The sequence below is a fragment of the Triticum dicoccoides genome, chromosome 7B (assembly GCF_002162155.2).
Source record: "Triticum dicoccoides isolate Atlit2015 ecotype Zavitan chromosome 7B, WEW_v2.0, whole genome shotgun sequence".
Lineage (NCBI taxonomy): Eukaryota > Viridiplantae > Streptophyta > Magnoliopsida > Poales > Poaceae > Triticum > Triticum dicoccoides.
The window spans coordinates 368,994,007-369,006,925 of record NC_041393.1 but is presented as its reverse complement, the minus strand read 5'-3'; the positions used below and the strand labels follow the sequence as shown (position 1 = coordinate 369,006,925).

General features: G+C 43.5%; 1 protein-coding gene across 2 annotated transcripts; it reads left to right on the top strand.

Annotated features, from left to right (window-relative positions):
• Positions 1 to 356: 356 nt before the first annotated feature.
• LOC119338031 lies at positions 357 to 9,134 on the top strand. Of its 2 annotated transcripts, none has more exons than XM_037610320.1 (10): positions 357 to 762; positions 877 to 950; positions 1,031 to 1,238; positions 1,354 to 1,588; positions 3,328 to 4,209; positions 5,085 to 5,162; positions 5,272 to 6,408; positions 7,284 to 7,361; positions 7,471 to 8,435; positions 8,826 to 9,134. In XM_037610320.1, the coding sequence occupies exons 1-9, from the start codon at positions 424 to 426 to the stop codon at positions 8,412 to 8,414; spliced, it is 3,975 nt and encodes a 1,324-aa protein (XP_037466217.1). In that variant the 5' UTR covers positions 357 to 423; the 3' UTR covers positions 8,415 to 8,435; positions 8,826 to 9,134. The 2 variants fall into 2 exon arrangements, with proteins under 2 accessions (XP_037466217.1, XP_037466216.1); XM_037610319.1 differs by having other exon boundaries at positions 8,819 to 9,134.
• Positions 9,135 to 12,919: the final 3,785 nt, after the last annotated feature.

The window sequence follows — 12,919 nt, the reverse complement described above, 5'->3', positions numbered from 1 at the left end:
CTTTTTGAAAAGGAAAATGAACTTGAACAAAGAAAAAGCAACAGAAAGAGAAAAAACGGAGAAAGTAAACAATAGAAAGCCGAAAGAACCTGAAACGAAACGACGCAGAAAAAAACCCGGTTCAGGGAACACGAAAGGAAAATTATTTTTTGATTTTTTTGGGGCGTTCCCAAAACCGGATGGACGCACTATGTATATCTGGAAATGGCCCGGCCCATGTTAGCCGCGAATGGGCTTTCCGGAAATAGGAGTGCCCAGCTCCTCAGGACATTGAGCGCGGCCTGCTCCCGTGACTCTTGCTTGCGAGACCTAGATGCGCCCCTCGGGGTATAAAACTACCCTCGCCGCCATCGGAAGAGATCGAAGGACCAGCGGCGAGAGAGTGTAAAACCCTAGCGGAGCGAGTTTCTCTAAGCAGCCACGATGCCCTCGAAACATAAGGACGACAGGAAGAAGATGAAGAAAAAGGCGCGGTATGATAAGTGGATTAAGCCTTTGGTCGCCGACCATCCTCCGCCTCAGGCCGGGCTCAATGCCGGCCATCCTCCGCCTCAGGCCGCGCTCAATGCCGGCCATCCTCCGCCTCAGGTCGCGCTCAATGCCGACCCTCGTCCGGTTCAGGCCGCGCTCAATGACGAGCTGCAGCCCCCCCACGACCCGCTTCTGCATCAGGCCTTGCTGAATGCCGATCCGCCTCCGCCGCCTACCGATCTACGTTGCTTGGGGCGTCTTGTCTCCGAGGATCACTCGCTCGATATTGAGGTAATCAACCACACCAACTCGTCCCTCTGATGTAGCAGTACGTAGGTCGGTCTTTTAATACAATATACTGCCATCCCAAACATGTAGTAGGTAATGGGTATTTTAATTGGACAGATTAAGCCTCTTACTATATCCAAAGATGGTGTGGACATTGTAGCTAACACTCAGATGGAACTGCGGCATGGGAGGTATGTAGCAACCTTTACCATATATCGATAGGAATTTGGAATTATGTGCTGAACGTAGGATTTCATTGGTTGTTCTTCAGGTGTTACGGCTTGATAGGACAAGGATGTGGCAAACATACTTTACTTAGAGCTCTTGCACATGAGACGTTTCCCATTCCATCCTATATGCACGTCTATCACGCCACCTTTGATGACCAGTTCCCTAGTTTGTCGGTTAAGGAGTATATTATGTCGTGTGACAAAGAACGAGTTCAGCTGGAAAGAGAGATTAAAAATCTGGAGGATCAGGTCAGTTTTTCAACTGCTCTCATATTAGCGTGTGTACAACTGAGCATGGGGTTGTTATAAAAAAACTGGGCATGGACGCTTTCTAAATTTGTCTTTTGTCCTCTGACTTTTGTAGGGTCATGGTGGTACTAATGCTGTGGGTTATCTGTATATGCGGTCAGAAGTCTTCGATTCAACTTCACTAGAAGAACGTGCAACACATATACTGTATGGCTTAGGATTTCACAGGAAAATGCAAGCAGATCTAGTTCAGAATGTGCCTGTCTACCTTCGTAAGCGACTTCCTTTAGCGAAGGCACTTCTTTTGCAGCCAACAGTTCTTCTGCTTGAGGAACCAACATCTGGGCTTGGTGAGTTTTTAAAACTCAAACTGTTTTAATCAGATGTATAAAAGCCCTAGACTCTAAATCTGATAATAACTGATCATTGTCGAGGCGTGTGTTTTGAACACAGCGACTGCAGATCCTGGCTATCCCACTGTTAATAATTACATGCCATTATTTTTTAAAGCGTTGTTAGAACAAAATACACATGTGAAATACTACATGCATGGCCCATTAGTAGGGACCAGCCCCACGACTTTGATGGCTGCGGGTGCCCTGTGATTGCCACAACTCAGGATACTATCTCCTCCGTGCCCCCACCATGCTTTATTAGGCACCTGAAATTGATTACTGGGAGCTCGCACTCCAACACTTGCAGAGGCCGACTGGCCAATGACAGCACTGTCATGCACCGGTGCTTGTTCTGTCGGGCCATGCTGGGAGAGCAGCACTGCAACAGCGCCTAGTAGCTGTCTGCTAGCAGCTGGTTAGCTAACTCCAAAGCTAGTTGTTCAAATTCACTATGGCGAGCTGCAAATACTTCCTAGCTGTTAGCATGCACGTTCTTGGGCTGATCAGAGTCAGCTGTGCCTCTTCTTGGATGTAGGGAAGCCACAGAGAGCATCCGGTGGACAGTACAAATCCACATCATCAATAATCACTGCTTGAGTGTCGTTTTTTCGTGCAAACCCTGCCATGCCATCACCAATCCTGGTATAGGGGGTTAAGTAGACCTCAGATTCTTCACCAGGGGGTTAATTGAGCTCAGAAATTGTTATGAGTGCAGTCAATAGTCTAGGAAGGTGGATTTCCCCCCTCATTTTATGATGGTGGCTTTGAGAGTAGTTATTATGTTGGTACACCCTTAAACTTTACATGTATGTTAGGCCCTAGATATTTGTGTTGAGTTCCTTATTCTGGTTTCGGTCTACACAACCTTGTACTTCCCCAAAAGTTGATGGCCTGGAATCTGCTACTGGATATATACTGGTGATTATTGAGTCTAGATGACCGAGTTATTCTGATAACTGTGAACTTTACTGTCATGCTTTATGTTACTCTATTGACTTGAGCAATCGGATAGCATTGTTAGTAATCCTTTGAATGCGAAGTTTATATCCACTTCTGATTCTGAAGTGGAGGTATTTGTATTAGCATTGCTGGATCTCATGATTCCGCGTGGTCTGTTATATCCTTCAAAGCATGGAGGATTTTATGATCTATATTTGTTACCATATGTGTTATACACGCGTAGAAACAGAAGTTTGGTACTCTCCCGAAGGTTATAATACTCAGTAGAGCTATCTATTAAGCTTATGCCGTTTGTCCTAGATGAAATTCCTCAATACTCGCTCCGTCCGCGAATACGTGTACATCTAGCTTTTGTCTTAAGTCAAAGTTTTAAAACTTTGACCAACTTTCTAGGGAAAAGTATAAGCATTTATGGCACTAAATTAGTATCGCTAGATCCGTTTTAAATGTACTTTGATAATATACCAATTTGATGTCATATATGTTACTACTATTTTCTATAAAGTTGGTCAAAATTTTAAAATTTTGACTAAGAACAAATACTAGATGTACACTTATTCGCGGACTGAGGGAGTATGCCATATCATCCCAATCCTACCTTTTCAGATTCATGCAAACGAAAAAGGCCCTAAAACTATTTTTCTGTTTAAACTTAAAATGATAGTAAGATTTCTCATGCATTGTCATTATAAATATCTCTGCTTGTTTGAACTAATTTTTTCTTTGCATTTCAGATATCGATACCTGGGTGTGGCTTGCACATGCACTGAAGAAAGTTCAACCAACATGCATAACAGTCCTAATTTCCAATGATGAGCAGTTTTTAAGCGAGTTATGCACTGATGTGCTCAATGTGCACAACGGTGGGTTGCATCAGTTCTATGGCAAGTACTTCAAGTACTCTCCACCAGCTGAGTTGTCTGTTTCGGAAAAGTCTCCAGCTTTCCACTTCAGGCATGAGGACTCTAGCCATTTAGATTCACCTGTCTTGCAGCTCGAGAAAGCTGGATGTGGTTATGGGGAGAACTTTATTTTCAAGAATCTTGATTTTGATCTCAAGCCTGATTCCAGAATCGCATTTGTTGGTGCAAATGGCGGAGGGAAGACCACCCTGCTCAATGTCTTGGCAAAAAAGCTTGGTTTGATTGGTGGTAAGATCAGACACGATCCTGAATTTCGTGCAGTCCACTTTGGTCAGCAACTTATTGATGAACTGGACATGAAGATATCTGCCCTCCAGCATGTCAACATTGTATGTCAAGGTGATAATAGGCTCAAGACTGAAATTGTCGATTCATTTTTACCAATGCACATGCGTGATAGACCAATGAAGGACCTATCCTATGCGCAGCAAGTGTCTGTGATCTTCGCCTGCTTAATGTTCGAAAGGCCACATGTTTTGTTGATTGATGAGCCAACCCGCCAATTTGACAATGAGGCTGTCGACATACTCTGCAAGGCATTGAACTCCTTTAATGGTGGGTATGTCATAGCTAGCAGCAACTTAGGACTGATCAATCGACTTGCACCAGAAATTTGGCTTTGTGGCAGTCAGTCAATAATGAAGTATGATGGAGGGGTAATGGACTTAACACGACAAATGCAGGACCGCCTTGGTAAGTTATCCTGTTTGCTGTTGCAACATATTTTAGGCTATTTAATATGCATATGAGCCTCTGTTTTCCTTTAAAATTCTAATGCAAGTGGTTATGATTCCTATTGCCTGACATAATCACATGTTTCTTTTGGTCACTATTTACTGCATTCAGTCGCATGTGAAAGTGTGTTACATTTCATAGGTAGATGGTATCAACTGCTTACGGATCCCCTGTTTACATGGTCGTTGTTGTGCACATGTAAAAACCCTCCTTATAATGGATGCCTAAGTTTCTAACATCTCACTGTATGAAGGAACTACTAATAAAGGTCTTAATTACGTGGAAATAATATCAGAGATCCTCAAGGATTCTGTATGGAATATAAAAGCACAACAATTCAAGGCAATACAAAGCTCAAGATCTTAAGGTCACTCCCGAGGCAATGTGGCCTGTATAAATTACACAGTAGCGCGATAGGAAACCATAACATTAGCATTGCTAGGTATTAACCATGTTACCCACTAGTAATCAACAACTAATCCCTCAAGGTGTTACTACCATCAGAAAGACTAGCCCATCTCTAATCCCCTACAAGTAGAATAGCCATTCAATATTGTCAGTGGGTTATTGATCTAGTTACCCACGTCAATCTATCAGTGTTTTTCTACTATCTGCAACCATGAACACATCTGTAGTATCAGCTTATTTTCATATATTTGCATCTCTAAATTTTGGTTTGCAGTTCCATGCCATTAGAAAACTGATGCCTTTTCCTGGAGAATTCCATTAGCAGCTTCCAACACGCCTTTCTGCATATAAAGAATCTACCTACACTTTGGTCTTCAAGTTTATCAAATGCTTATTTCTTTCTTTCTTTATGTAATTTTGTGCAGGTAAACTGATTAAGCTCCGAGATCCAACTATAATTAGAGAGGCTTATCCACAGTTTTCGATTGCAAATCATCCTGAAGGTATGCATGGAAGTATCATTTTATATTTACTTTTTGCGTGAAATCTGATTAAAGTATTTCTCAGATGTTTTACAAGTGTGATACATTGACTTCTCGTTGTTTTTCACAGTGGCTCTTCCATTCCTATGGTATGACCAGTACGTTGATAGCTCTGGTGAAAGTTTCAAGCTTGCATGCATTCCGTTTGCTGTTTATGCAAAACAGAGAGCTTTGGTTGCCACTGCCCCAACCAACACCTTGAAGGCCGGGAACCTCACTATTGAAGGAGAACTTGATCCAACAATTCTCCATCGAATGGCCACAGAAGCTGGAAAAGATTTCGCTAGATCAATGGTCCATGGTCTTCGCCAATCTGAGTCAATTGGAGAGAGCTTAGGGGACTTCAATAGTTCCAACATTTGGGTGACCCCTGAGGGTAGGGTTGTCCTGAAAGGAGTTGAACGCAAGCGATTTTGTCTTATTCAAAACAGAAGAAATTGGTTGTCAGTGTGCGAAATCATTGAGAATATGTGTGGTGATGAAGTTCCTGCTAGTGTTGCACACTTGTTAACTATGATAAGGAATGAGCCAAACATGTCCCCACTTTATCATGTACACGCTTCTCTGCGTCCAATTGGTCAGTGTATGGCAATGTTCACGAAAGCGTATGGGGAGAACTTTATTTTCAAGAATCTTGATTTTGATCTCAAGCCTGATTCCAGAATCGCATTTGTTGGTGCAAATGGCGGAGGGAAGACCACCCTGCTCAATGTCTTGGCAAAAAAGCTTGGTTTGATTGGTGGTAAGATCAGACACGATCCTGAATTTCGTGCAGTCCACTTTGGTCAGCAACTTATTGATGAACTGGACATGAAGATATCTGCCCTCCAGCATGTCAACATTGTATGTCAAGGTGATAATAGGCTCAAGACTGAAATTGTCGATTCATTTTTACCAATGCACATGCGTGATAGACCAATGAAGGACCTATCCTATGCGCAGCAAGTGTCTGTGATCTTCGCCTGCTTAATGTTCGAAAGGCCACATGTTTTGTTGATTGATGAGCCAACCCGCCAATTTGACAATGAGGCTGTCGACATACTCTGCAAGGCATTGAACTCCTTTAATGGTGGGTATGTCATAGCTAGCAGCAACTTAGGACTGATCAATCGACTTGCACCAGAAATTTGGCTTTGTGGCAGTCAGTCAATAATGAAGTATGATGGAGGGGTAATGGACTTAACACGACAAATGCAGGACCGCCTTGGTAAGTTATCCTGTTTGCTGTTGCAACATATTTTAGGCTATTTAATATGCATATGAGCCTCTGTTTTCCTTTAAAATTCTAATGCAAGTGGTTATGATTCCTATTGCCTGACATAATCACATGTTTCTTTTGGTCACTATTTACTGCATTCAGTCGCATGTGAAAGTGTGTTACATTTCATAGGTAGATGGTATCAACTGCTTACGGATCCCCTGTTTACATGGTCGTTGTTGTGCACATGTAAAAACCCTCCTTATAATGGATGCCTAAGTTTCTAACATCTCACTGTATGAAGGAACTACTAATAAAGGTCTTAATTACGTGGAAATAATATCAGAGATCCTCAAGGATTCTGTATGGAATATAAAAGCACAACAATTCAAGGCAATACAAAGCTCAAGATCTTAAGGTCACTCCCGAGGCAATGTGGCCTGTATAAATTACACAGTAGCGCGATAGGAAACCATAACATTAGCATTGCTAGGTATTAACCATGTTACCCACTAGTAATCAACAACTAATCCCTCAAGGTGTTACTACCATCAGAAAGACTAGCCCATCTCTAATCCCCTACAAGTAGAATAGCCATTCAATATTGTCAGTGGGTTATTGATCTAGTTACCCACGTCAATCTATCAGTGTTTTTCTACTATCTGCAACCATGAACACATCTGTAGTATCAGCTTATTTTCATATATTTGCATCTCTAAATTTTGGTTTGCAGTTCCATGCCATTAGAAAACTGATGCCTTTTCCTGGAGAATTCCATTAGCAGCTTCCAACACGCCTTTCTGCATATAAAGAATCTACCTACACTTTGGTCTTCAAGTTTATCAAATGCTTATTTCTTTCTTTCTTTATGTAATTTTGTGCAGGTAAACTGATTAAGCTCCGAGATCCAACTATAATTAGAGAGGCTTATCCACAGTTTTCGATTGCAAATCATCCTGAAGGTATGCATGGAAGTATCATTTTATATTTACTTTTTGCGTGAAATCTGATTAAAGTATTTCTCAGATGTTTTACAAGTGTGATACATTGACTTCTCGTTGTTTTTCACAGTGGCTCTTCCATTCCTATGGTATGACCAGTACGTTGATAGCTCTGGTGAAAGTTTCAAGCTTGCATGCATTCCGTTTGCTGTTTATGCAAAACAGAGAGCTTTGGTTGCCACTGCCCCAACCAACACCTTGAAGGCCGGGAACCTCACTATTGAAGGAGAACTTGATCCAACAATTCTCCATCGAATGGCCACAGAAGCTGGAAAAGATTTCGCTAGATCAATGGTCCATGGTCTTCGCCAATCTGAGTCAATTGGAGAGAGCTTAGGGGACTTCAATAGTTCCAACATTTGGGTGACCCCTGAGGGTAGGGTTGTCCTGAAAGGAGTTGAACGCAAGCGATTTTGTCTTATTCAAAACAGAAGAAATTGGTTGTCAGTGTGCGAAATCATTGAGAATATGTGTGGTGATGAAGTTCCTGCTAGTGTTGCACACTTGTTAACTATGATAAGGAATGAGCCAAACATGTCCCCACTTTATCATGTACACGCTTCTCTGCGTCCAATTGGTCAGTGTATGGCAATGTTCACGAAAGCGTATGAAGAGGTTACACAAGTTATAACTAACAATGCAGTTAGAAGAAGAATCTACGAGGCAATACCTTACTGTCTCAACAAAGAGTGGCGCACTATGGTGATATCAAATGAAATCCTAAAGAAAACATATGATTTCAAGGGTGGCAGAAATTACAAAGTGGCTACACCAAGCCTGCTGCCAAACGAACAGACCCTAACAGCTAGACAGTTGCAGATCATGCGATGGAAGGAAGCAAGATGCTTCTTGGACTTTTTGAGAAATAGAATAAGCCATCGCATGGACTACCTTGCCTACCTGCAGATGAAATATACTGCTTTGGGTGCAGACCTTGCCCATGATGCACGCTTTGGGCTGGTTAACTGTGTCCTGCAGAGGGAGCTGTTCATAATCAAGGGATTAATAATATAAATCCGCACAAGTTTCTGTAAGGTATGGAAATTTTCTTTCCTGTAGTCATATGATGTGACATGAGTTATAGTAGCAATGTTGCACTGCACCTTTTTTTCCTCCTCTCAGTCATCAAAAAGTCATTTTTGTTAACCCTTAGAAATAATCTGCTAAACTGTTTTATCATGGTCACCAGAGCACCCTGCTTTATATATTTAGCCAACATTTAACACCTTCCTGATATGTCTGAGTTGTGCAAGCGTGCACTGAAGGAAATGTGGTAAATGTACAACTAGGTAGGCTCACAGGGGGTTTCGCTGAAAATGGGCACCAGAGCTTTTAGTGAATTGAGCAACCTGACAGAAAAAATGGTGTTATCGTTGCATTGGGTCATTATTCTATTTGCTTATTTGTTTTGGCTGAAGTTTGCAGATAACTTCTGGGGGCTCCATTACCTTCCGGGATACCCAGAGCTCCGTCAAGCTGACAAGCTGTCTCTGAGAGCACCAAGGCTGTCCACAGGCTGACCTCACCTTAGGCTTTATATGCATTTCTGATCCCTAGTTGGTTGTTTGGGGTGTGTTCTGACTAATTGTGAGAAGAGCACTATTATTGCGTCCTTCATGTAAGAACTGTTCTAATTGAGAAGAGCACTGTTATTGCGACCTGGAGAAATTGCAACGTTTTGACCTGGAGTAATTGCTGTTTCAGTGTTATACAGTTGCCTGTTTGTGATTTCAATTCTTGTTTGTTATATAAAGCGTTGATTGCATATAATTCCCAAATTCCGGGACTTGAGGTTGCCCTGTCCCCTAAATGCGTTGCCTACTGAAAAATGAGCTCTGATAGTCTTGGGTGATCTTGTCTGAAGTGAATCTGCGCTGTTTTTCTGTCGAGAGTTTCAGTAAATGCAACTCTCATGATTAAATAGTTCAACAGTTAAGTATGGCACGAGGCAAGGACATATGAAAGTATCCTAAGGATTGCATTATACTGTTTTGGAGGAACCTTCTAATTTATTTGTTTTGCTTTGTTTCTCCTATGGAAGTTGTGTATCCCCTAGTCAGTTCTCTCTGAGATCCCCACTCTTGAAGAAAAAAAAAATCCTTATTTGAAAATTTGGCTTCCCTATAGCACTCAATTTCCTTTCTTCCCTATCTAACACTGGGTCTAAATTTTATGCCCAACATGATACTTCCATCCAATTTTGCATCTAATGATGTTAAATGACACGCGAAAATACCCCTTTGCCCCTCTGTAGTATATGAATCTTTCAAAGCAAACACACCATTCACAGGTTTGAATAGGAAACCATACATATGCAACCAGACAATGACATAAGTTTCTGTTGCTGTTGAAAAGTCTTTAAGATTTTACACAGACAATTTTGACAAACTCAATTTGGCTGGTGCTGCCCGTCCCGAAGGAGAGCGACAAGGCGTGTGTGGAGGAGGCCGGGGCGTGCCGTGTGGTCCATCAGCGGGAGAGCGGCAACCTGGAGATCACCACTGTCGGGCGGCAGGACGCCGAGCATCCTCGAGCTGGACTTCGGGCACACGGCAGTGCGAGGTCAAAGAATCTGAATCAAAATCAATTCACACGCGCACATGCATCTATCAGACGTGAGCCTGTTTAATACTCAGGTGAGATGGTTTGTGTGCAAGAGCCGGCCATTTGTGGAGACGAGCGCGTCGTGCTATTTGTCCTGGTACAGCACGCGGGGGTCCTCCGGCAGCGGAGCGCGCTGCTTCTTGTACGCCGTGGCAGCAACCTGTGGCAGGCCCTCGACGGCTCGGCCCGGCTCCTCCCGGCATAAGCTGCCCGACGACGCGAGTGGCTCCGGCGCGCGCGTGGCGATCCTTGCCCCAGTGACCCTTGCCCCATATCGGCGCCCTCTGGCCGCAGCGCCATCTGACGGCGTTCTGTCGCCAACCACGAGCGGCGGCCGCCGGGGGCGAGGCAGGGCCGGTCCTGACACGCCAAGGGCCCTGGTGCAAGCTCACCGAGTGGGGCCTCTGTACATAAATAATTTTAGAAGCAATTATATTTCAGAACTTATTATGTAAAAGGTTTTCTTCTAACATTGTTTTATGCAGAGTCATTAACACTAGTATCAACATAAATCTGGTCTAATAGATCCTTATCAATGCATATATAGTGGCCAGATCGTTCAATCCCTCTTGTGACATTGTTAACCGCAAGTAAAATTTTAATAGGAGTAATTTAAAACTCCGTTCGGCGGAAGCTACAGTCACATGTATTGTAAATATAAATCAATAAGCAATAGAGATGTTTGGAGAACAATCTATATTTGTAACAAAATTCAAACATCTTAATTACACACATGGCTTAGTGAGGTCATTTGAACAATCTTATTTAGAGTAAAAAAATCATTTAAGTACTAGTAGAATTCTTAAATTTTTGAATAGACCCCTTTTGAAATACTATTAATCCATCTGTTAGTGTTCTCTTTTGTCGCTTTTCATGCCCAGAGATGACATCTTAGCACAGGAACAGTACATAAACTAGGGCATAAAACTGAAACAAAAGCACCTGGAGGATCAAGGATAGGTTGATCTGTTGCTTGTTGTCTATCGTAATGATACCCCTGCAAGGATGTGATGGCTGCTAAAAATCTCTTTCACCTTCTTGAGTCCCCTTTTCTCTACCAAGCCTCTGGGGAATGGGGATCACGGGAGGAGCAGGGAGAATTGGATGGAGCTGAATCGGATGGGTAGAGACGAATAAACCTATGAATATATAGAAGGGAATTTTACTGACCCGTGGAAATCAACGCACTAATCTTCTCCTCCATTAATTCCGGCCAAACGGCTTGAAGTCTTAGCGGCACGGCGGCAAGCCATGGTCGCGTGATTGGGCAAAAAACAGGAACGAGCAACGAGGAGGCCTTTTTTTTTGAGATGGAGGAGACGCAGATTGCCTCCGTTAGGTGATTTTCTTTTGTTCGATGGGTGTGGGTGGACGCTGCACTCGGCCATGTGTCTGGCTCGGTCGCACACAGGCTTGACCTATACGTACCTGGGCCGGGTCCCCTAGCAACTGGGGGCTCTGTGTGGCTGCACCGCGCAGCACGCTAGTGAGCCGGCCCATGAACACGCAGGACACTGTGGAAATTCCAGTGCATTTTGCTAAAAAAAGAGGAAATTCCAGTGCATGGTAGGCTAACCAATACACCAGCTCTGTCCAAGTGAAAGAGTGCAACGCGAAACATTTAAGAACTAAACTTTACCCGCGCTATATAGAAAAACATGATTCCTTTTGAAAACAAATTTGAATGTCCACAAAATTAAAAAAACATCACGAAATAGAAAAAGTTCATGTATTCAAAAGGTTCATTGATTTTGAGAAAGGTTCACAAATTTGAAAAAAGTTCATAGATTTTGAAAAAAAGTTCATCGATTTTCAAAAAAAAGTTCACAAATTTCAGAAAAAGTTTCATTGATTTTGATTTTTTTAACAAATTTGCAAAAAGGTTCATCGAATTTGAAGAAAAGTTCACAAACCTTTAAAAAAACTCATATATTTTGAAAAAACTATGAATTTAAAAAATAGTTCACACATTTTCGAAAAACAAAAGGGAAAACGAAAATGAAAAATGAGAAAAGAAAAACCAAACAAAAGTGTTCCAAACAAAAGAGAAAAAGGAAAAAGGAAAGAAGAAGGAATAAAAGAGGGAAAAGAAGAAACTGAACAGAAGCGGTGGCGTGCCTGGTTGGTTGGCGTTGCGTATGCACAACCACCACGTCGCAAGTTTGAATCACACCGCACTTAGTTTCTTGCGTTTAACGCTGAAGAAAAATGTAGATGGGTCAGCCCAGCTTTAGAGGAGGGGGTATGCGCCCGTTAGCGATTAACGCTATAATTGGCGCTGCCCGACACTCTCACACGCACCCGCCACACCTCCCAAATCTTGTTTCTTGAGCGGGAGAAAAATGTTCTCGAAATGGGTCGAGATTTGTCGAGTGGCCTTGGTATATCACCGGTAGACCGCCTATCAAATTTCGTTCCTGGAGGTCGTTCGATGCCCTAACGATTAACCGCGTTAACCGAAGCCCTCCTCCTCTTTGCAGCCCAACACCCCTCCTCAACAGCCCACTAGCCCATCTAAACCTCCTCCATGCTCTTCGCCGTTGGACCACGATCGTGGGGGCGAAAACCGGTCCCCCATAGCCTTCTCCTAGCTCCCACCATCTATAAAACACCTTCACCCGTCCAAAATTCGGAGAGAAACCCTAATCCCCTCCTCCTTCCTCGTTTTCCGCGCCCACCAAACCCGCCGCCGCCAGAGGCGTCCCGCCGCCGTTGCCACGTCAGCCGCCGCCGCCGCCTAGGCCAACCCGAGGGCACCACGCGTCCCCTGATCCAGCCGCCGCCGCCGCAGGCCCGCTTGGGCCCGAAGCAAGCCCGCCCGAGCCCATCGGAGCCCAGGGCAGCCCGCGCGCCCGCCGCCTCCAGCCACCTCCCGCTTGACCCCGCCGCCGCGCTCCGCCGTTCGCCGCCTCACG

Excerpts from the sequence above, each read along its gene's own strand:
- LOC119338031 (XM_037610320.1), top strand. The coding sequence starts at position 424 with ATGCCCTCGAAACATAAGGACGACAGGAAGAAGATGAAGAAAAAGGCG. Across the intron at positions 951-1,030 it reads ATGGAACTGCGGCATGGGAG|GTGTTACGGCTTGATAGGAC; the intron begins GTATGTAGCAAC and ends GTTGTTCTTCAG. Across the intron at positions 4,210-5,084 it reads ACAAATGCAGGACCGCCTTG|GTAAACTGATTAAGCTCCGA; the intron begins GTAAGTTATCCT and ends AATTTTGTGCAG.